We start from the raw sequence: 24,835 nt of genomic DNA, 5'->3' as shown, positions 1-24,835 counted from the left end.
GACTTTTCGACGTACATCATCTGCCTACTATAGGGAAATATTCACTTAAGGTGGCTTTTGCTGAGTTTTGAATAATGCAATCCGTGTTAGACTTTTCATTTTCCTTTTCCTGGGTTAAGTGATCTTTTGGAATAATCGTGACTATTTTTTGATGTAACACAGTTTTAGAAGTTAAGGTTTTCTGAGAGTTTAATTTTGCCAATTGTGTAGTACTAGTTTTGATCCTTCCCGTATTGGTATGCACGTCTTCCTTCAATAGCGAAGAGGTGCCGCGGCCTCCACCTCCTTTTTCCACTCTTACTTCAGTTGCAGGTGTGAGGGCATCCTAACTCTCTTTGGACAACTGGCCCAAGTCAATGTGCTCCTCATCTGCAATTTCTAAGATAGAAGTTGATTTTATGACCTTCTCCTCCCTCCTTCTTTTCGCAAGTCTTTTCACAGCACGCATATGCATCCTTTTAGCCCGGCGAGACATAAAGGTTGGGGTTACTTCGGTGTGAATATTTTCAATCTCTGCCTTTTTTTGGTTTTCAATTTCGTCCAACAAGACAGAAGGGCTATCAGGCAGATCTAAAATCGGAACTTTGGCAATAGGACTACGCAGCGTATCACAAGGCTGTGTTTTATTAAGTAATTGTGAAACTATTGTATCGTTTAATGTGATTATCGAAGCTTTAATCTCACTCAAACCATTCTCACAAGAGCACTTCAGCGGCTCGGATGATATCCCATGTGATTGCCTAGAATTGTTACATTCTAGGTGAACAGGTAGCGAACATTGTGTACTTCTCTCATGACACTCATTTGTAGGCTCTCTTGATCTTTGGCCACCTATTTCATATTGCAAAGATCTCGGGATATCAATTGCGGTTATAAAGCCCTCAATTTTATCCATCTTGGAACAAAGATAATGCATAATTGCCTTTAATTCCTTTAATTCCAAGTGGGTAAATTCGTGGCCCTTATCAAGAAGATCTAATATTTTTGTGATCACTGGAAGGGGGCTAGGAGATTGAGGTTCAGCACTGCCCCTATCAGATATGTTACCCTCAGAATCATCATTTATGGACCTTCTTTGGGCTTTGATTTGCTCAGGAGAGTACAATAAAACATGCAAAATCACTTCAGAGCCTCCTTCGCCTATTATTTCATTGTGAGTTTTCATGATGTCCTTTCTACAAGTTGGTTTAAAATTCCCCTTGTTAGATGATCTATGAAAAAGTGGGGTCATCATATCAATGGATTGATTAACCTGTTCATTTAATTCAGCCATTTTCCTCATAGTTATCCTAAACGGGTCTTCATTAAAAGTGCAAGGTAGTAATGGGGTTGTGCAATTCCCCAAACTCACCCTGGCATCATTATTTACTTCCTCTTTTATGAAATTGTACAAAGAGGAAGTTGGGTCGGCATGAATCTGAGCCACATAAGTAGTTTGTATTGGAGTATCAGTGCGATTCAAATTATCGTCTTTAGCTACCTCAGCTAAAGTGTTATTATCCAATAGCTCATTATCAGGAATACTCCTTTTGTGACCTAAGGAGTCATTATTAGTTTCAGTACAAGCTTTCAATATTGCCTCAGTGCACCGCCCACTACGCAATCCATTAGCCATAGTTAAAATGCAAGATATAGCTCTTGTGCAATGTATTAGTGTAGAGACAGAGTTCTCAGCCTGCTCGATAAATGTCAGGATAAAACAATGGTGGGTAGAGACTAATCCAGCTTTACACCCGAAATCTAATGAAATACGAATTAGCACATAATAAGGTGACAAGCACCTAGCACTTTATAATAAAATGTCAGCAATTAGAATATAGCCTCGCCCTCACTCACCAGCGCATATGATAAACTCATAAGATCTTCATATTCTAGCAATATATCATTGGGTTCACTACTTTCAGCATGAACCTGAGCGTTAACACTTTTAAAAATAGAGCCTGCGGGATCAAAAGTGACTAATCACAGCAGTCTCCCTTCTAAATGTGCCGCCAAACAGCCGCACAACAGCCTTCACTCTTTAGCCCTGACGGGCTTAACGCCGCAAGGGTGACTCGAGTGCCGTTAAAAGCACACTCCAAATCACGTGACCGCACACGTGGGAGAAGCCGACCCCGCCTCCTCCAGGAAGCGATCAGGCCCGGGCAAGAGCAGTGCTCGCAGTGCCCGTGGATGTCAGAAGCTGGTTAATTGTTCCCAAACTAAGCAGCAATTCACTCGAGATGCAGTCCTTCAATGAATGTTTGTTGTCCCATGCAGTTCAACACATATTATGAGCCTGGCGCCAATGGCGCCAGGACTGAGTCCAGGAGGTCCTAGGACACTCTTTTGGGGCTTGATAAGCCCTTATGGGTGCCAGTGACTGGGGTGGGCCCATCAGTTGCAGGGTTTTCGAGGCACGCACCGTGACATTGTGCAAGATCAAGGAATCTCGCCACCTCAGCATCATACTAATAGCACCGCGGTGGCCGGCCAGGCCATGGTTCTCAGAGCTGTTCAGCCTCTCGGAGAGGCCACCCATTCGCCTCCCGACGGACCCAGCACATCTTCTGGCGCAGCAGGGGGGCAGGATCATCCACCCTGCGCCACAGAAACTAGCCCTCACAGGGTGGTTCCTGAACAGGTCACGCTAGGTCACCTCAGCATTCCCCAGGCTAATCTAGATATCATATAGAGTGCCGCGCGCAAGTCTCCCAGAGCCCAGTATAACAGCAAGTGGACCAGGTTCTACCTCTGGGCAGACTCCAAGGGTATCAACCCCCTTGCATGTACCTTCGGCAACGTGCTCTTCTTCTCGGCGCACCGCACCCACACAGGCGTGCAGGTGGACACTTCCCGCACTTACTTGGCAGCCATTGGGGCTTACAGAAACTCGGAGGTGGGGATCTTTTCCTCTTCCAACCCAATTGTCAGGAAACATTTGACGGGACTCGCCAGACTCTACCCTCCCATCAAGAGGCCACACCTTGTGTGGGACCTGAACATAGTTCTGGGTGCCCTGGCGCACAAGCCATATGAAGCAATGGTGTCTGCGGGCATCAGGCTGGTCACCATTAAGACGACCTTGCTAGTCGGCCTCACCTCGGCTCGCAGAATCTGTGAAAATCCAGACGCAGGTCGTCTCAGAGCCATATACCACGTTTCACAAGGATACAGTAGTCCTGCAGACACACCCAGCATTCTTGCCCAAGGTGCCTTCCGCATTCCATCTGAACGAAGAAATAGTGCTACCTACGTTTTTTGATGAGCCCAAAGACAAGGCACATAGAGTTCTGGACTGCCTTGATGTCAGACGTGCCCTGAAATTCTACTTGGACAGGACCAAGGGCTTCCGCAAGTCGGGCGCACTTTTTGTTACCTTCGGCGGATCAAGAGCGGGGTATCAGGCCTCCATAGCCCGTTGGATGGTCTCGGCCATCAAAGAAGCTTACGAGGGACAGCACAAGCCACTGCCGGCCAACATGCACGCCCACGCGGTCAGAGCCAAGGCAACGGCCATCGCTTTCCAGCGGTATGTCCACTGGCAAGTCATAAGCAAGGCGGCCACATTGCCCACCCCTTCGGCTTTCTGCAAGCACTACTGTTCGGATGCCGGTTCTAGCTCGGATGCGACTTTCGGGCAGGCGGTTCTTAGGGCTGCACTTAGTTGTAATCGCCCATGCAGTATGGAGGAAAGGGGACGGGACGAAAGAGTAATTATAAGTTACTCACCGTAGTGATTGAGGCCCTTAGTCCCCTTTCCTCCATACGTCCCACCATCCTCCCCCCTAATAAAACTGGTGTCATTGGGCAATGTCCATCTATTGTTGACGCGTCTATGGGGACTGAGGTGTGGTGCCGGAGGGCGGAGTCAGGGCATTGCATGCTCCCAGAGCCGAACACTTGTGCGCCTCTAAATTTAAAGGGGGAAGAAGGATTTTTTCTGGTGAAAAAGGTTCTGTGTCTGGTCCTTTGGAAGGGACGCCCATGCAGTATGGAGGAAAGGGGACTAAGGACTAAAAGTACGTATGGTGAGTAACTTATAATTAATTCAAGACTTACTGCATACAACAATAGTGCAAACAATACATATGAAGACCCACAATGCATACAAATCAGAGACACATATAGGGAAACTAAAGTAAGTAAGGAAGAAAGAAACAGCACCAGAAAATGTCAATAACATAAAAGTGTATCTTTTATACACATGAATTGTGTGTTTGAGACCTGCTTATTGCCCCATATGTGTGCACCATGAGGTGAGAACAAACCCTAAGGAAAGTACTTTAAGAACATACAAGACGGTTAACGTCGAGATATATAGCACATTTTCAATTGTCAGTGAACAAAACCGCCTGACTTGGATATGTCAGTGAACAAAAACAAGTGGCCCACATATGTGATGTCATCAGTGACATTTGAGAGGTCATCAGTGATGTCCTGCGTGTTAGTCTTAGCAGTGCACGGTGGCGGCACGAGTTATAGTTGCTTAGCTTACCATAACTGGTGAATTTCTGAGGTTTTTTGTTTTTACTTATAACCATAACGTCCCTTTAACAAACCTTTGTCAGTGAGCTGTAGATATGTACAGATGAAATCAGTCAATACAAGTAAAACTTGCACTCAAGGTTTCAGTTATAAATAATTATTTATTTATTTACACGTACGTTTTAGTTGAGCATTCTTTAAAAAGGAAATTGTTTGTAACGGTTCAAGCAAACTTTGGAATCATTTTTCAAAATAAAGTTAGTGAATACTCTATGGATATGCTAATAAATTTCTCCTACACCCTGAAGTGACTTCAATAAGAAGGATAGTATAGCATTTATATATAACACCAATATACTGTTCAGACTCTGAGTTTCAGAAAGGAATGGTTAAAGGAAAAATAGAAAGGTTAGGAACATAATTTCTTGTCAAGTGAGGACAGTTGGAATCCTCCAATTAAATCTAGGTAAGCTTTTCCCAGCAGTAAGTGTTCAACAAATTACAACCTATAGAAGGACAAGCAATGCCAACGTCAATGGCTTTAGAGGAGTGCCTTTAGAGAGGCAGGACAGCCAAAGTCATTTAGACACAGTCTTTAGGTCTGATGCACTTCTTGGATAAAAGTCTTTAACAAAGTCGGATGGTTCAGAAAATCACTTGTAGGAACACAAGCGGTTAGGCCTGTGCAAAAGGGAGTTGAGATCAACTCAGAAAGTTAAGCACGTTCAATTCAAGTGAGAAAGCCTGAATTAAGGCAAGAAGGTAAGTACCCTCAAGCCCAAACGGTACCTCTGGTTAGAAGAAAAGGGTCCAGCTGGATTCCATCTTGCTACAGCCAAGCAGACCTTGGTTCCTGAACCTCAGTCGTGGGGACAAGAGGGAAGATGTCTGGAGGGCTCCTGTGGCAGTACTTGGGAGGGTCAGCAGCTACGGGCTGGCTCTCTTCGATTCAGCAGGACTTAGCAGTTGCAGCGCTTAGCGAAACGGCACTGATGCAGATAAATTTACATTCTGCCTTTGGGAGTAAGGAGGATTTTTACTCTGAAATACCTTGAAAGATCTTTCTGTTATTAGGCTTGTTCAGGTTTTGTGATATTTGTGCCCAGAGCCACAGATTTTATATGGGGTTCATATACCTCATAACAGCAATAGGCCATTACGTGCTTTGGCAATCTTAAGCAGTTTTCTCTTACAAGGGACAGATACTGCGTCTCATCTCACAGGATCTCCTCACCACCCTGGGCCTTGTCTCCTCCCAGGTGATCTCCCGCAGTACACCACCCCCAAGGTCCTAATCATGAAGCCTCTGCCTTTACCTGGCCATTTGGGAAGGGTTTCAGTGAGGGATCCGTAGGATTCTTCACAGTATGCTTACAATCAAACAAAAGATTGGTCAAAGTGGAAAAAGCTGCAAGTATGGTCCCCATGAGAGGGTATTGTTTCCATTACCTAATGATAGACCATGCAGAAATGTTGTTAGACGCCTCTAAACTGTCCCTTATTACGTGGACTGATGTTCATACCTGTGTTAAAGTTTGCACATAAGGCACCTCTTTCTCCAGTTTAGTTAACCAGTACTTAACCCTTTGTTTCGAAGAAGTGCAACTTGGGACTGCGATACAAGATGTCCTGGTAGTGCTAATGCCACTAATACACAGGTAGGTCACTACTGGATTTCGGGTAATGTAACAAGGTTATTGTAGATTGGATGGGGGAGTGATGCTGAGATGTGCTAGTGCATCGAATGACTAACAATACAACCTGAGCAGAGGCACACCGTTTGGCTATGCCAACGAAGCAATTTCTTGAAAGTGAAGTTTGGGATTGGCTAATATCCAAGCTCTATTGGATGTTAGAAAGAGAAGATCCCATGGGCAAAAATAAGTAGATGTTAAAATGAGAGGAACCCTTGGGCCTTGTGGCAAGTGAAGGTGCTCAATCCCCACATTGCACATAGGACTCAGAATAATGGGCACATCCCAGTAGGGAATGAGACCAAGAGATTGGTTGTGAGAGGCAACTAAGTCTTTATGTAAAATTCAGGATCCAGAGAACTCTGCTGCTTTGAGAGTGCTCTGGCAAACAATACAGATACAATACATTATAAAGGGTTACAGCGTCATCAATGACGTTTTCTATAGAGTCTACAAGTTACATTTGGATTGGTGAGGGAATGGGTCCTAGTATAGCGCTTTAGGGGCCGGCTCCACGAGATTGGCTGGTAGCTTGGTGGGTTGGCGGGCATCACGTGGTTCAGCTGGGCTAGTCTGTGCGAGATGAAGGTTGGGTTGGGTCCGGGAGAGGCGGCTGGTACTGTCTAACCTACATGCTATCACAATACATGCAGTAAATAATAACACGTAAACTAAACCCTTAGCATTAAGAGAAACCTATAAATTGTACACATATATTTACGTTATCCTGCTTCAGATCATTGGTTAGGTGAAGGTCTTGGGGGGGCTTGCCCTCCAAGTAACTTGTTGGGGGGGGTGTGTGATTAACAGTTGTCTGGTATGGCACTTCAGAGCGGGAAGGGATCGATTGACATGTGTGAGTTTAAGAGAGAATATATGACGACAGGTGCTTGGATTTTATTGGGGGCACTCGAGGGTGGTCAGCAGGGAAGGGTCACACGTCTGTTGCATCAAAGGAAGGGCACAGGGTTGAGCAGGCAGTAATTTTCCAACAGTGGGGGTGAGAGGTGCAGGAGCAGGTTTGTTGAAATAGATGGACCACAAGTCATGATACGGCCCGGTCCCACACAGGGCAATGATCTCAGAGGAAGGATGAAAAGAATACACTGTTCGCTTGCAACAGTTCACGCCAGGGTATCCGTGAGAAATGGACTTGGGTGGCACACGCGCGGGGGGAAAAAGGTGGATGCTGTCAGTGCTCACTGTGCGCTGCGCTGCAGAGGGGAGAGAGAAGGCTTCACAAATTCCAGTATGCAGCCTAGTCCAAATATGGAGTCTGTGGTACACAATGTGGAGTCCAGATGTATCTTGCAATAGCCCCACCTCTGTGTGTGCCAGGGACTAGTCCACTGAGGCCACAGAAGGGCAAGGAAGGCGTCCCCCACCATTGCAAAAGCAGGTCATTTTTGGTAATTTGTTTTATTTGTATTGCGCACTTAACCCAGAGGTACCTGGGCGCTGGAGAACTTAACATGTTACAGACAAAGTAATAAATGCATAAGAGGATATACATGGTAGTGAACAAATGGGTCGACCTGGTTTACATATTGGTCTACCCATCAGGGTAAGTACAGATAGGCTGAGAGAACAATGGTATACTAAACAAACAATGCAGTAATGATGTAGGATAGTTTGGACTAATCATTTAGTGGTATTGACGGTAAGCCAGGGTTTGACGCTGGATTTGAAGGCACGGAATGACGGTTCTAGTCTAATGGTGGGTGGTAGGGAGTTCCAAAGGTTGGCAGCTTGAACAGAGAAGCTGGCACCGCCTGCAATTTTGCGGTTGAATCTGGGGACTGTCAGGAAGTGAGTGTGGGCCGATCTGGTGGGTCGGGTGGCTTGGTGTAGGGTGAATTTGTCAGAGAGGTATTTAGGTGCAGTGTTGGAGACACATTTGTGGGCGATAGCCAGGGTGTGGCTATCCCTTTCGTGTCGAATGTATGTGGGGCAAACCAACCCCCTCCTTTTTTACACAATGTACCAAGCAAGACCTCACAAGGCACAACTATTAATGAGGAAAGATATACAATGTACATCAGGAGGAACTGGAGACTTAGTACAATCTTCCTGGGTGCATCCTTGCAATGCTGGAGAGGTTGTGAGCATGCAGGCAATTTATCTCATGTGTAGTGGAGTTTCCAAAACCTTCTGCGAATTCTGTTGGTGCGAAAGATGAGCACAGCCTACACCTAGTAACAGTCCTATTGGCATCTTTGCTAATACACATACTAAATGCAGCTAAACTAGCGCAACATTTTAAATCAATGCCTTCTGGTTTCTGTGTGGTAGTCCAATGTTTGCAAGGTGGCAATACTGGAGACAAAGTACCTGCTTCCTGAAGGCCTTGGCCCCCTTAACTGATTTCACCCAGGCTGCAGGTCCAGGTGTATTTTGTCACACCTGTTGAGAATGAATTATTTGCAGTAAATACGAGCATTGTATCATTGGAGGATTTATTGTGACATGCCACGCCCATATGATGTACCCCACTTAAAGGATTTGGACTCCAAGGAGTGGGTGTTCGAAGTGCAATTGGCTGATGTCTCTGTATACCTCAAACATATTGCAATTAACTATTTTCCTTGACATGATGAACTGAACAGTGATGAATTTATAAGTAACATTTTAAAAATTATAAAAAGATTGCTCTTGCTGTTTCAGCAGTCTTCATGATGTAATTCCCATGCTGTTTGACGAAGGCCTGACCTGGTGTAGTGTAATTAATTGTTGTAATATTGCCTTTAAGTGACAAACTTTACTGTGTGTTGTTCCTCCAAACACCTTTCCTGCTTTTATTTGTAGTCTGTAAACAATTGTTGGTAGGATTCTTTCATGGTCGAAAAACCGATTGTATCGCAGATTTGCCATTTGCTTTCCCATTGTAGAAAGAATTTCATACTGATTGTAGAAAGAGAACCATACATATCAAGGATGTACATGATTTGTGTTGCCATAGAACAGGAGTACCTTTTGTCCCACCGCAAAGGACATTCTAAATGGCCTTCTGTGTTTGATGGTGGATAATCGTAACATTTTGCCACTTCTTATATTCCATAGTCGAACACTCTGTGATACTTAGCTCCCTTACAGTGGCCTGTGCCCCACATTAGCAATCAACATTTTCACTTTTGTGGCTCCAAATAAACAAAGTCTAGCGGATTCACCAATTTGAAAATGGGCCAAAGGTGGGTGCTTTTATTTCAGTTGCCTTTGCAGTCACTTTGGACGAGGCTTAGTACATTGCCCCTGTGACACTTGGGTGCTAGCTCTGTTACGCAAGAATTGATGTAGTAACCCTGTGGGAGACTACACCACCCTTGTCCTCTTGGTATTAGGTAACCCACCTTTTGGTATAGACCTGTACTACACAAGTTGATAGTGTGACTGAGCAGCCAGGCGTATCGCAAGAGGGGTAAATGTGAGCTGTAGAGTTGTAGCAATGAAATCCACAAATACAAATAGCCAAGTAACACTTACACTCAAGGTTTTAGTTATAAATAATTATTTATTTCTTTAACAGCTGTTTTTAAATAAGCATTCTTTAAAAAGGGCAATATATGTAGCAATCAAATATACTTAAAATACTTTTCCAGAATCAACACACAGATAGTAGATACCCTTTAGAGATTACACACTTCCTACACCCTGAGGTGACTTCACTAAATTGGGCAGTAATGGCATTTATATATCACTAGTACACTTAGTAGATTCTGAGGTTTGCAGAAAGGAAAAGTTAGGGAAGGAAAAGGTTTAAACGGGTTCTCAGAGCATGTGAGCACTTAAATCTTCCAATGAAGTCTAGATAAAAACCTTTCCCACCAATAATAGTTAAAAACCAAGTTATCACCTATGAGGTACAGTAAGTATCAAAGTCAAATGGACCAGAAGAGTCTTCAGGGAGCTAGGACAGCCAACGTCAATTGGAGCACAGTCTATGGAGCTGAGGCACTTCTTGGATAACAGTCTTGCACAAAGTTAGAGAGTTTGTTGAAGAAAAATCACTGCAGGGTCACAAGCGGTTACACTTGTGGAGGGTAGAGCTGAAATCGACTCTAGCAAAGCAGCTACTGCAAGTCTCAACTGAGAAGAGCAAAGCTACAGACATTGAGGTAAGTACTCCAAGTCAGAACAGTACCTTTGTTTAGAAGTAGTGGTCCAGCTTGCTTCTATCTGGTTGCAGTGATGCAGATCCTGGGTTCCTGTGCCTCAGTCGTGGGGACAAGAGGGAGGACGTCTGAGGACTCCTGCGGCAGCAATTTGGAGGTCGGCGGCAGCTACATGCTCTTTTCGGATCAGCAGTACTTCACGGTTTCAGTGCTCGGTAAACAGCACCACTGTGGATCTTGGATACCGGTTGGGCTTATCTCGTTTCTTGAGTCCTGCACTCTGGTGAGGGGACTCGAGCGCTGGTCGTCCTGCTTCTGGAGGGTCCTTAGGAGACTCCTGGAGCTTCTGGCTGGATCACAGACTTTGCACTCGCCTACAGATTTCGCGACTCCTGGCACTCGGTTCCTGCAGCAGCAAAGAAGTACAGCCAGTCGGGGGAAGACGGTCCAGTGGAGTTCATCCCCGGTTTAGTTGGTCCCACTAACCCAAGGGAAGAAGTCATCCCTGCCAGAGCGTCTCTTGTCGATCGAGTTTCAGCACAGCAGTAGGGCTTCACCGGGCAGTTCAAAGGTCCAAGAGGATGCAGCAAGCTTCGTTCATGGTTTCTTCGTCGGGTTGTTCTTCCCAGTGGTCGACTCTGTCTTCAGTCCCAAAACCCTTGACCTTTTAAGCAAGTTTCTCCCATTCATGCATAGCCTAGCTGTCACTCAAACAGCAGGGTGGCTGTCCTAAAGTACAGCCAGCCCATCGGGACTGGGTGCTTTCAGGCATTCCTAAAGAAAAAGGACAGAGGAGTTTCATGAACCTCCCTCACGTCCTGCCCTTCCAGATACACTGGAGCCAGTGGTGGGTTTCAGTACTTAAACCCGCCAAAGGCAAACCAAAGAAGGGGCTCAATCTTGGTTTGTCTCACAGAGTAAAACCCAAGAAAGTCCTCACAAACAGAACATGGGGAAAAAAGAAGACCGGGACCATTTTGACAAAACGGTCACCCATGGGTGCTATACTGCAGCTGAAGATTCAGCCTGTGGTAGAAAACCACAATGGTAGGAAAATTAAACCACTGCCACCAGCCATTTAAAGTAGTGAGGGTAACATAATTATTTTTACATGAGTAGGTAGGAAAATGGGCTACTAAGGAGCCCCCGAGCACTCCACATAAGATGGTGTGTGCTAGACCCACAAAGAGAAAAGGTAAGTAAAGTCAAGTTCACTTTACTATTCTTGAGAACAGTAGTTCACACAAGAAAAGGCATTTAAACCTTATGAGAAATCTAAAGGATTTCTCTGTGACACTGCACTGAAGGTGCTGTGTGTCAGCATACAAAAAGTAGATGCCTATGGAGTTTGTCAGACTCCAAAAACAAAGGAAACACATAATCCAAATCAGGTCAAAACACATGAGAGAGTGAGAAAAAGGGCTCACTCACTCCAGGGTGAAAATTAAAAAGTCATAACGTCCAGCAAAAGAGCTGGGGGGGGGGGGGTTTCTCTAAGGTTGAAGGGAATAAGCACAGAAATTAGAATTCTCCCTAACAAACTCAAATACACAAGACTCTTCGTCTAACCGAGTTCCAAGGTATGCACGCTGTCAGTCTACGAGAAGCACATAGAGAAGCACATAGACTGGTCTGTGCTATGAATGCAACGTAACTAAATTTCTACATCCGGTCTTGTCAGATGGTAAAGTTTACATATGAAATATATGCAAGGGGTACAGTCACATTTTATACAAATGTTGAATTAAAAGACCTCAACCCCTTATCATGGTTACAGCTCTGGTGTTAGCAGGGGGCAAAAGGTAAATAAGTTAGTTGCTGCAGCCAAAGTGCCTACAGTCCTTTGGGCTGGAACGCCATTAAAATATGGCAAAATCACAAGTGAAGTTTGTAAACTCTGCCTGGGCATAAACACCTCAGTAGAGTAAAGACAGCTGGAGAAGGTTCTTGGAATCTCACGGTGGAGTAATGGATAAGGGTGACCCTGAACATTCATGTGTGAGAAGCAATCGCGTTCCTGGTTGCTGCACAATGCAGGCACCTTTTATAACAAATGAAGTGGTACATGCTGTTTACATCATTGCTGTTTGTGAAATTGTTCAAAATACCCAACGCTCCAATAATAAAATTGTGCAATGGATTGGGCGTTCCAGCACAATATTACCTTTGTAGCTGTGGTTTAGGCTAGGGGTCTGGCCAGCTTGTGTTTAAGGTAATTTTAAATGTTTGTTAACTCTGTAGAGTTGGCTAGACTGTACAATATTTGTGGGTATAGATATAGATGTCCTGCTGTCGTTTGAAGCACTGTTTCACAGTAAAAGTCCTACCTTTTATTTGAAATATAATAAATGTAAAGATTACTTAGAAACTTCAGTTATGCATTGTGTGACATACTTTGCAGTTGGTTCTCCTGGTAGTACTGAGCATGTAGCAGAATATCATCAAAGACACATGATAAATCCAGCAGGGATGCCGTTTGCCTGCTTAGCACTGAGCAACTTATGTAAAGATGGCTGAATGGATATCTCTGCGGGACACGTGTACAGGTGTGAAAGTGTGTACCTCTGGCAGACAGTTTTTGGTCTCACCCTTCTATGGTTTTGGGTATCCTTTCAAAGGTTTCTTGATGCACATCTGCATTCAGATTTATTCTTCGCCATTTTAACTTCTCTATGATCTATTTCATGCTTGCACCTTTTGGGCGGCCACAGACCTCGGAAATGTGGGGTTAGGAAGGGAAATTAGTACTCTCTTCTGAAAATCATTTTAGTGCCACCTGTGGGAACTCTGTGCTTGACTTAAGCATAGGCATGCATTTAATATTGCAAAATGATGCATCATTTTTAACCATTACTTTTCTGAAGGGGAAACCCCTCATTTTTGCAATGGTTTAAAAAATGCAAGGTCATTTATTTGAATATAAAAGTTATTTCTTAACACAGTGGATGTGTGTATTGATAAGAAAGAACTCCAAATATAATGTTAAGTGGCACCAATAAAACCAATGAGGTTTTGGCTGTTTTGTATTTTAAAGAGCATTTTGGGAAGATAAGAATTACCAAAGAGCTTTATATATGTCATACATGTCTGTGAGAGTTGTATGACTGAATCACTAAATACCTCATGAACGCTGCATTTAGTGTTTCCCTTTTTTTTTTTTTTTAAAAGTCACCCTAACAATACCGCTTTTGTAAATATCAAGCATATAGTCAAGTTTGCCCATCAAAACCTTTAGCTGTTAGAGTGGAATGACTGCTAACAACTCAAAATTACTCGCAGTGTTGTGGATCAGCCAGACTCAGAAACTGCAATAAAATGCTGCTCCTCTGGCAATCTGCCACCTTAGGCCTGGGCCTAGACAGCCTTGTTGTAAATAAGTCTATGCGATCCATCCAGACAACAGAATACATTCTGTCAGATACTTTAGCTATGTAGCTAATACACCCTCAGATGAGAATGGTCACAACCTGTGTCGGCTGTTAAAAATCGTGGGGTCACTTTATCATCTACCTTGCCTGTGGTTGCTAAGGTTGGAGCAGTGTGTAAGGCCAGCCATTTCCATTTTAGGATTCCACGCAGGGTTTTGCCCTTCCTGCCGCGTCGTCTTAGACCTCTGGTGGTGGCCTCTCTGGTGTTAAGCCGTATAGACTACTGCAGTTCTTTGTTTTTGGCTCATCCAGTGGGGCTCATCCAGTGGTTGCAGTTGCTGAAGAATCTGGCCGCTAGGGTGGCCAATAGCACTGCTTATGGTGTTCATATCAGTCCAGTCCTGTGTTCTCTCCACTGGCTTCCTGTAGCCAGGTGTATTGAATTTAAGGCCCTTTGTCTTGTTCATTGGGCCTTCCATCTCCAGGGTGCAGAGTATCTTTGGGACAAATTCTCTCCGTACCTCCCCAATCCGAGCCCTTCGCTCTGGAAGTGCCAGTCTAAACTCCGTCCCGAGGATTCGCCTTTCTAGAGTGGGCAGCCATGCTTTCTCTGTGGCAGCCACCAAACGTTGGCATATGCTCCCCCGGCTTTGAGATGTACTCCCAACCATTTGCAATTTAGGAGTCTCTTGAAAACATTCCTCTTTTGAAGCATGCCAGACTTCCCAGTTGTCTGATGTCCTAGTGCCAAGATGCCTTCGGGCCTACGAGCGCTTTACAAAACTGTATAACATAATAACACATTGGCATGAATATAATCAGTAATGTAGGTATTTTTGGAAAGTAATTGGTGTGCTATTCTTATTTCAGGTTAATACTCGCCAGCAGATTCCATCCTACGCCATTACTACTTCCTTTGTTGGACCTAGTTGCTCCTTCTCGACCTTTTGTTGTGTACTGTCAGTATAAAGAGGTAAGACTCTATTGGCTTATTCTTTAAAGGCCTCTGCATTCCTACACTTTAAACAATGTTATTACAACTTTGCTGATTTTGCATCTGGGCAGCATTGGGCCCTTTTGAACAGTGGCACCTATTGTGCTAAAAAGGATTATTATATGCAAGGAATATGGATGTCATATCTGTCTTCTCTCCTGTTCATTCCTTAACCAAAGTATTTGGTTTCATGTCTGTACTTGGTATGTATTTGCTTTGCAGGTCTTTCCCATTCTGTAAATACAACTAAGCTCCTTTCTTTTCCATCCTGACACGCCTCTTCAAATGGGGTTTACACCCCATTTAATGCCCCCTTCTAATCCTCCCCCACCCCATCTCACCACCAGCCCTTATCGCAAGAAAAGTACCTGTTTGTTTCCTGCCACTGGGCATGATCAGACATGTTGTTCACCCCTATATTAGAAACCGGCTGAATCTATTATAAGAATGATGAACATTTGAACTGTGGTATCTCTCTTTACAATCGGTTTCTCTTCAAGCTATCGCTTAATCATATCTAAAATGTATCATTGTGTCTCTTAATGTCTACCTGAATGGCACTGTCATGGTGCAAGGCCCTCATGGTAATCTACTCCTCTTTGATAGACGGTTCCCTCACCTCCTCGCCTTTCTCTCATCTCCAGCTGTCCCCTACTCTCCTACCCTGGCTACCTTGCCCTCCTTTCCTTTCACCTCTGCCCCATCTCAAGCTCCCTCCACACCTCCGCAGGGCGTACCCCTGATTTGTACCTCTCCCCGGAAGGTTTTTAAGGCTGGCAACCTTCATCTTGCCACTCTCAACTCTCGCTCTGCTGTGAAACACTCCTCTGACATCTGCCACCTCCTAGAAGAACTTGACCTTGATGTCCATGATCTTACCGAGACCTAGTTCACGGCCAGCTCTGTCACGGGTTTTGACACACTCCTCCCTGACGGCTACAAGATCCTCTCCGCCCCCAGATCCAAACGGCCTGGAGGGGGTAGCCCAGATCCTCCCTGAGTGCATTCCTGCCTCTATCATCCCCACTCAGACTCACTCTTCTTTCGAATGCCTTGTCTGCAGGCTCTCTCTTTCTCCTACCCACTCTCTCACTGCTACTACTCTCTACCGGCCCCCTGGTCAAATGAACTGTTTTCTCTCTGAGTGGGCAAGACCTCTCCTCCTCCCTCCTGGCCTCAACCACTCAACTCCTCCTCCTTGGTGATCTCAACATCCATCTTGATTCTCCCTGTTCCTCATCTGCGCTCTTTCGCGACCTCTGCGATTCACTCTCCCTCTCTATCCTCCCCTTCGGCCCGACTCACTCTGCTGGTCCAATACTTGTTGTCTTGATCTTCTCTGGCCTCCCCCTCTCTACTCCCCTCACCACCCCTCTCTCCTGGAGTGATCGCTGCCTCCTCTCCTCTCATCTGTCCATCTCCTCCCCCCAAGCCAAGTCTTCCCCAAGATTGCCACCCAACTTCTCTGACATCCGGTCCATGAAGCGTGTCAATATCAAGGCTTTCGCTGCCATCTTCTCACCCTGGCACAGCCCTGTCCCTGCTCTACTCCTCTATTTCTACTACTCTTGATGTTCTTGCCCCTGTCATGAGGATCCGTTCGAAGTCCAAAGCCAAGTGTAATTCCTAGTATACACTTAAACGCAAGTGTAGGGTGGCTGAGAGGAAATGGGAGGTCTTCCTGCTCATCCTCTGACAAACTGGCCTGCTGCCTGCTCCAAAGGCAATACGTCTCACTGTCCACTCCAAGAAGAGAGGCCACATTCAAGCCTGCGTCTCTGCGGCATTCAACAACTCGGCCGAACTCTTTAAAATCTGCAAGGAGCTGGCCATCCCTGCTGCAGTCTCCACCCCTCCTCTCGCCTCCCAGGCTCTTTGAAATGCCCTTGCCTCTCACTTTAATTCCGAAACCGAGGACATCTTGTCCACCCTCTCCTCTGCCCCCCTCCACTCCATTTCCCAGCTTGCTGACCCTCCCTCAGCCACACCCCTTCCCTCTTTCTCCTCCATTCTTCTTTTCTCCCTGGGTGAGGTTGCTAGACAAGTCCGATCTATGAAAGCCTCATCAAAACACGTCCATCCCTGTTCCTCTAAAACCATTAAGAACCACATTGACCTCGCCGTTGCTGATTTCTGTAACCAAACATTTGCCTCTGGATCTTTCCCCTCCCCTCTGAAGCACTCCCTTGTGCATCCTCTCCTCAAGAAACCCACAGCTGATCCCTCTTGTCCGGCTAGCACCCAATTTCCATTACTCCATTCCGACTCTGTTGGCTCTCTCCATGACCACCAATCTGAATTCAGAGCTGCCAGAAGCACGGAAACTGCTCTCCTGAACATCGTGAAGACCCGCTCTCCAATCCTGACTCTAACATTCCCTCCGTCCTCATCCTACTTGATCTCTCCTCTGCTTTCGACACGGTGAACCATACCATCCTGCTCAATCATCTCCGTGACAACCTGGGTATCACCGATCAGGCTGTGGCCTGGCTGACCTCTTTCCTTTCTGAACGACCCTCCCAGGTACAACTTGTGTCCTTCCTATCCTCGATCTCCCTCTCTACCTGTGGTGTTCCCTAACCTCTCGCCCTGGCTTTTCAACCAATACCTGGCAACTCTCACCTACTGCATTTCCATTTTCTTCTCAAACTTCCGGTGCTATTCTGACGACACCCAACTCATTTTCAGGCTTCCCTCAGACACCTCCTCTCCTTCCCTCATCTCCGATTGCCTAATCGGCATTCAAAATTGGTGTGCCGCCAATGATCTTTGTCTAAATGCCAACAAGACTGAGATCCTCCTCATTGGTACACCTTCACCATCCTCTCCCCTCATTCTCTGGCCGGCCTTCCTTGGCCCTCCTCCTACCCCTATCTGCGAGGCTAAGAATTTTGGGGTAATTTTTGACTCTACACTTTCCTTCTCCGCACACATCTCGGACGTCTCTAAAAAGTAAAACTTCTTACTGCACCTCCTTAGAGGTACTCTGCCTTTCCTCTCCTTCCCTCAGAAGCTCACTGTCTCCCAAGCTCTGGTTCTTGCTAGGTTGGACCACTGTAACAGCCTCTTTCTAAATCTACCTGCCTCCACTCCCCGCCCTTTACAACTAATAAAGAACAGGACTGCGAGACTTGTCTTTGGCCTCAAGCCCTGTGATCGTATCACTCCAGCTCTGAAATCCCTTCATTAGCTCCCAGTGGATGCACAGATTACATTTAAATCCTCTGCATTGTCCACAAGGCTTTCTGGGGCCTGGGTCCAAAATACCTTCAACTATCCCTCCGTAAATACCTCCCCTCTCGAGCCCTTCGCTCCTCTACTTCTAACTCCCTCGGGGTTAGTCGTTTTTCAAAGAAACAAGCTGGGGTCAGATCTGTCTTCGGCCGGGCCTCCCTTTCGAACAGCCTCCCGGCCACCTTCAAACTTGAAGAGAACCATCTCCAGTTCCGGAAGCACCTCAAGACCTTCCTCTTCGCTTCTGCCTTTGCTCCTCTTCTCCCCTGCTGATCTGTTTTTCTCTCTCGGCACCGTACACCTGGCCACCCTCTGTCCTTCGGGCCTCGGTACGTGCTCACTCTGCCTCCCTCCTGCCTGCACTGCCTATGGGCCACTACTTGCACTGGGATCCGTATCTGTACCCATACAGCCCCCATTGACTGCCAAGGCCTTGCAGGAACATAAGGGGAAGTTGAAGGTAGGAAGGATGTCCCAGCCCCCTAAATCCATGTCGGCTGGTATTTTGACCGACGAGTTGAGAGGGGACTCTCCTCGTTGGAAGAAGTTCAAGCGCTCCAGGTACCGCAGGGGTTCGCCCACTCCTCTTCGACGATCGGCGGTCCAGGAAGCAACTTCACCGTTCGCCTTCCTCGTCCTCTTCGGACGACGCTTCCTCGAAGAAGGTGACCTGCCCCACCAAATCCTCGACCCCGGAGGAGTGGGATGCTTTCCGGGTGCAGATGTTGAAGATCTTTAAATCCCACGACACAGTTCCGTCCACGCCTTCTGACGAAGCCGGCAGGGAACGGTCTCGGCCAGATACTTGTGCGCCTTCGGGCCCGGGTGGTCGGCATGATAAACGCTGGGAGACTTCGAGGCACCGTTCGGACAAGGTATCGGGTGTTCACCAGAGATGTGCCAGGTCCAGGTTGCGCTCTTCGTCGTAACTGTCGAAACCTGTGAAATCCTCAACGCCCTTGAAGGTGTCGATGCCATCGGTGCCATGCCCGCTGGGTGCGCCGATCAGGGCTTTGCCACTGGTCATGCCCTCGAAGCCGTTGGTGCCATCAACGCCATCTGTGTCGAATTTACCGGTGGAGGTCCCTGTGACTGTGGACCCTCTGAGGAAGGATACTTCTAAGTCTGTGAAGGCGGTTAGAGAATAGCTGTACACCTCTCCCAAGGAAGGACTTCGTTAAATCTCTCCAGGACATTTATGAGGACGAAGAAAGGTCTGAAGAGGATGTTGGGCCTTTTGGTCTTCCAGACTCCTGGTGTTCCGGAGTGTCTCATTTCTGAGGAGAGTCGGATGGAGGATCTGTGTCGGTCCTTGCATAATGCCCGTGGCCTTGACACTTCCCCTTCGATGGAATTTGGTAGGCCGGATCCAGAGGTTCATGCCGACTCCTCTTATCGGAGATTGATGTTGATAGTTGTGGAGTACCTGGGCTGGGCCAGGCCTCCAGTACAGTTTGATCAAGGTGATCTTCCAGATATTCTGGATCAGAATATCGATGATATTCTGGCATCATCAATATTTCCGATGTTGCCATTTCATTCGGCATTGCAAAAGAGGGTAGCTGCTAGTTGGAACACCGCAGAGAGTATTCCAGTGGCGAACAAGTCGTTGACAAAGAAATACCACCCATCCTGTAGCGACCCCAGCTACCTGTCCACAGGCAGTGTACCCTACCATCACTCTTGATAGGGACGATGAGCGCATGGATGGATGGGCACGCAAGGTATTTTCTGCAGGGAGTATGGTGTTGAAGTCGGCCAACTCCACCTGTGCCTTAGCAAAGTTTTTGCACACTCTGTGGAATTGCGTCTCTTTAGCGGCTGAGCATGTTCCCGAAGGGGAAGAAAGGGATGGCTTTCTAGCTATTGTGAAGGATGGCAAGGATGCCATGTGTGAATCCCTTCAGTCTGGGCTGGACACTGCGGATAGCGTCAGCGGGTCCATGGCCACGAGCACCATGATGCGCAAATTTGCGCCGTTGTTGAAGTTGGGGTTTGCACCAGATATTCAGGCTCGTCATCTCAACATGGCCTTTGACGGGTCACATCTGTTTGGCAGCAATGCTGACGAGAGTCGTGAGAGATTGCAGACCTCTAAAGCAGCTGCCAAATCTCTGGGCACAGCTGTTAGACAACCTCCGCCTTTTCGTACTAGGGGACAGCAATGGAGGGGTTCCTTTTGCTACTCCTCATTTGGAGGGCGAGAGGGATGGCCATTCAGAGGGGCCAACGTAAGTTTTCTCTTGGTGGACGAGGTAGAGGCAGAAAGGCCGCTCAAGCAACAGCCTCTTTACCATCAGGCACCGCCGCAGCCACTTCAAAACCGCTCTGAGGCCTTGTCTCATTGTTCACCAGTAGGGGGCAGGCTGACTCAGCATCTAGAAGAGTGGCAAGCCATTACTTCAGATGCGTGGGCTCTGGAAACAATAGCCCACGGTTACTGCCTTCCTTTTCTATGACTGCCTCACGACAATCCACTGTGGAAGCACTCTTTGAGGGTTCCACATCCGCTTCTTGTGCAAGAGATTCTGACCCTGCTAGAGAAAGGTGCTATAAAACCAGTGCCTGTAGCGGAGAGGAACAAGGGTTGGTATTCTCTGTATTTTTTTATTCCCAAGGAGGACGGAGGACGGAGGACTGAGACCCATCTTGGACTTAAGATACTTGAACAAGTTCCTCAGGAATGGCAAATTCAAGAGGGTCACTCTTTCTCAGATACTTCAGGCCCTCCAACTACAGGATTGGTTGGTGTCATTGGAGGGTATCATGCCAACGATCTGACAATCAGCGGTCGTTGGTCTCCATTGGAGTCGAAACTACACATCAATCTTTTGGAGCTGAGAGCAATCAGGCTAGCACTGAAGGCTTTCTTGCCGTCTGTATGGGGAAAACATTTCCTGATAATGATGGACAACACAGTCGCCATGCATTACCTCAACAAGAGAGGCGGTGTAGGGTCACTCACTCTGTGCAGGGAGGCAATGCAGCTCTGGTTCTGGGCAATTCAAGAAGGAATCTCCCTAGCAGCGGTTCATCTGGCAGGAGAAGAGAATATGGCGGCGGATGCTCTGAGCAGGCAGAACGCAGTCTCCCATGAATGGGAACTAGCTCAGGAAATCCTTCAGGAGATCTTTGCCATTTGGGGAACCCTGCAGGTGGACCTGTTCGCGACCGGTGCCAACCGGAAGTGCGAAAGGTACTGCTCGAGGGACTTTCCTCTGAGAGGAGCTCTAGAAGACGCGTTCGTTGTGGATTGGTTGTTCCCGCTTCTGTATGCGTTTCCTCCGATCCCCGTCATTCCTCAAGTTCTCAGGACATTACAACGGTTCGGGTTCCGCATGATCCTCATTGCTCTGGATTGGACCAGGGGAGCGTGGTACCCGGACCTTCTAGACGTGTTCATCTGTCCTCCAATACGTCTTCCCCGAAGAGAGGATCTTCTCTCGCGAGAGGAAGTTTGGGTTCTCCATCCAGAGATCAAGACTCTCAACCTTTACGCATGGTTTCTGAACGATTGAGATATAAGGATTGGGACCTTCCGGATGACGTGATGGAGGTGTTGCTTTCGGCCAGGCGGCCAGCAACAAAGTCTCTGTGCCATTGGTGTAAGTTTTGCGACTGCTGCAGAGGAAAGAAAGTTGATCCTTTTCAGTGCTCAATTCCAGAGGTTCTCTCCTTCTTACTTTCTTTGGCCCACAGGGGTCTTCATGTGGGAACCATTGAAGGTTACCCGGCATCGTTTTCTATCTTTAAGCGCTCGTCCGAGGAATGCTCCTATTTTAAGATTCCACTGATCACTCCCTTTCTGAAAGGGATCACAAATGTGTTCCTGCCGTCGCCTTTTCAGGTGCCGGTCTGGGACCTTGATTTGGTCTTAAAGTTTCTGATTGGTGCTGCGTTTCAACCTTTGTACTCTTGTCCGTTGAGATTGTTGCCATTTAAGACTGTTTTCTTGGTTGCAGTTACCTTTGCTCGTAGAGTGAGCGAATTGCAGTGTTAGGGAGAATTCTCATAAATGTGCCAATTCCTAACACCTTAGAATCCTCCAGCTCTTTTGCTAAACTTTGGGACTTTGAACTGTTTAATTCTGTTTGTTTTCTGTCTGTTTTCTTTGGTTATGGAGTCTAACCAACTCCATAGGCATTATCTTTTCATTTGTGTCACACGGCACCCTCAGTGCAGTGGCACAGGGAAACCTTTATAGGCTTTCCTAGGGTTAAAATACCTTCTCTGGAATACACTACTGTTTCCCAGAGTAAGTAAAGTGAAATTGACTTTACTAGTCTTTTTAAATTCATAGACCCAGCACACCCTATCTCACAATAGAGGGCTGAAGGGGTTACTCAGTATCTCCTATGTCTAGATACTCATGTAGCAGTCAAATGCTACCCTTTCCTCTCAGAATGGCTGGTGGCAGTGGTTTTACAACAAACTACCATGATTTTTCCCGACTGCGAACTATTCGTAGCTTCGGTAACGTTAAATCGCGGGAGCCACATTTTCCAAGATGGCGTCTGAGCCCCCTTTGTTTAAACAGGTCCCGGTCTTCTTTTTTCGCCATTTCTTTTTGGAAAGGTCCTTCTAGAGTTTCTCTGCGCGCCAAACCTAGTTTGGTCTCTTTGTTCATTCGCCTTTAGCGGGCTTCAGGAGTGAAGACTGCCTCTGGTGCCCGAGTGTCTGGGGTGGGCAGGAAGTGAGGGCGGCCCAACTCCCTGTGCTTAGTCTCCTAGGAGACCCAAATGCACTCTGTGGTGATTGGCTGGCTGGCTGTCCGGCAAGGGCAGCCACCCTGCTGGGTGAGTCACAGCTAGGCTGGAATGAGTGGAGAGAACTGAATAAAAGGCGAGTCTCTTGGCTTGGAAGGCATAGTCGACCACTGGACGAAGGAACCGAAGAAGAGCTTCAAGAGGACGGCTGCTGCAACTCCTGGACCGTTGGTTTGCCTGGTGAAGCCATGCTGCAGGTCCGAATCGCCAAGTTCACATCGACAGAGAAGCCCCTGCAAGGACGACTTCTCCCTTTTGAGTTGGTGGAACCAATCAACTCAACAGTAAGCCACCTGGACACCCAATGTCGGAGCTGGTTGAATTTCCTCAGAGTTGCTGCAGGAAACCGTAGAACCAGGCCGAGGGACACCAGTTTGTGTGCGTTACTTAGAGCCACTGAATTGAAGTTGCCAGTTGCACGTTTTTGACTGTCTCATTGCAGTGCAGGAGTCCCCCGACGTCCTCCCTCTTTTCCCCATGACTGAGGCCCAGGAAAGCGAGATCTCCAGGAACTGCCAGGAACAGAAGTCATCAGCTGCCTCTTTTTCTTCATTGTGAGGCATTGTAAAACAAGACTGAGAGTACTTGCATCTCCAGGTGAAAGTGCTTGGAACTTTTGCAACTCACCGGCCTAATCAGCTTGTGACCCAACATATGATTTTTCTTTCTCCAGCATGGGGTCTGGCATGGTTTCACATGCTCATGAATATTCCCCGTCGTCAGGCTGGGAATCCTCGGTAAAGAAAAAATCAGTATCAGTTTCGTTTCTGATCTGTCTTTCGTAGTAGTAACCAATCACTGAACTCTGCGTCATACTGACCACAGCCAATGACTGCCCTCTACCTAAGCCCCGCCTCTGGCAGCCATCTTCAGATTTTTACCGCACGTTCAAGTGTTTGGGATCCTCGTGCTATTGCTCTCGAGCGTTAGTGCTTTTTTTCACGTGTTTTCTCAGAAAAATTTCTCTTTTTTCGGTCAAAAGAGCCTCATACTCCACCGTTTCTACATCCGATTAACGGGGACCCGTGTCGGATTCGTCTACGCCCCTCAAGGGTGAAGATTACGTCGAGCCATGCTTTTGGAGGACTCCAGAAGTTTCTCAGGCCCATCTCGGACATGGCCCAGGAGAAGGGAAGCTTGACGCCCGGAAAGCTGTTCAGGGTCTGCCCTGGATGCCAGCTTCAGAATGTCTTTAAGGAGGACGAACACTCCCTTTGCCTTTACTGCCTACATGAGGACAAGACGCATGTGGAGAAGGACTGTGCGTTTTACGGCAATATGTCGGAGCTGACCATGAAGGACCGCCATCAACGTCTCGCCAACTGGCTGGAAGGAAAGAGCCCGTCAGGCGAGAAGAAGAAGTCCTAGCGGTCTTCTAAGACCTTTGAGGGCGCCCCGGCGACGGGGGTCCAACAGAAGGCCAAGCACAGCGAGTCCGCTGGCACCGGGAGCGCCGAACGGTCGGGCTCTACGGGCGCAAGGCAGGGCGCACCCTCCCCGGCACCATCAACCACGAGCCAACGCTCTGGCTCGGGTAAGAGGAAGGCCGAGCACCCGGCGAAGCTCCTGGAGAGACCCCGGTCGAGCTCGAAGGCCCCATCGGAGGGGGAGCGAGGCGGTGACCCTCCCCCCAAGGAGAAGGCAGTGAGCGCACCTAAGGTGGTGAAAGCCTTAATCCACCCGGCCAAGGCCTCTATCGAGACAGTCGCGGCGGCCCTGACTCAGCCTGTGGAGGCTACACCAGTGGTGGCGACCTCTGGGCCCAGAGTCTCCCTGCCATCGCGGAGGGAGTCCTCTTTCATGCCCATCGACAGGACCCCCGTGAAACCTCCGAGGGAGAAGAAAAAGGGGGGGCAGGAGGTCGTTGTGGATTCGGCCTCAACCTCTGAGGAGGAGCTGATCGAAGTCTTAAGCCACGGCGCTGGCGTGGAAGAAGACCAGCCCGTCGGGAGGGACCCCGACGTAGGAGACAACGAGAATGTCGAGGGTGCCGACGGGCTCCTGACCGCCCGTCGGACTCCCCTCAACCAGTGCCGCAAGACAACTCGGCGGCCATTTTGTTGGCTATACAGTCCTTATGCTCGGAGATAAGGACGAGACTGCCGTTACCACCAACGGAGGAACCGCTCCCGACGGGTGACCCGGAGCCTGGCCCTTCTGGGAGCCCTCCCCCCTAAGAGAAGAAGGATTCATCCTCCACCTC

At 47.5% G+C, this 24,835-nt stretch overlaps 1 protein-coding gene across 1 annotated transcript in view; it reads left to right on the top strand.

Annotated features, from left to right (window-relative positions):
- The window catches only part of TRMT6 (tRNA methyltransferase 6 non-catalytic subunit), a 652,973-nt gene that overhangs the window by 496,229 nt on the left and 131,909 nt on the right, over window positions 1-24,835 (top strand). Inside the window, exon 9 of the mRNA XM_069608272.1 lies at window positions 14,509-14,611. Coding sequence (XP_069464373.1) covers window positions 14,509-14,611 — 103 coding nt within the window. The remainder of the gene's footprint in view (window positions 1-14,508; window positions 14,612-24,835) is intronic.

The sequence above is a fragment of the Ambystoma mexicanum genome, chromosome 4q, assembly GCF_040938575.1.
Source record: "Ambystoma mexicanum isolate Mex_15411 chromosome 4q, UKY_AmexF1_1, whole genome shotgun sequence".
Lineage (NCBI taxonomy): Eukaryota > Metazoa > Chordata > Amphibia > Caudata > Ambystomatidae > Ambystoma > Ambystoma mexicanum.
The sequence above is the reverse complement of the archived record's forward strand: the minus strand, read 5'-3'. Positions and strand labels throughout refer to the sequence as shown.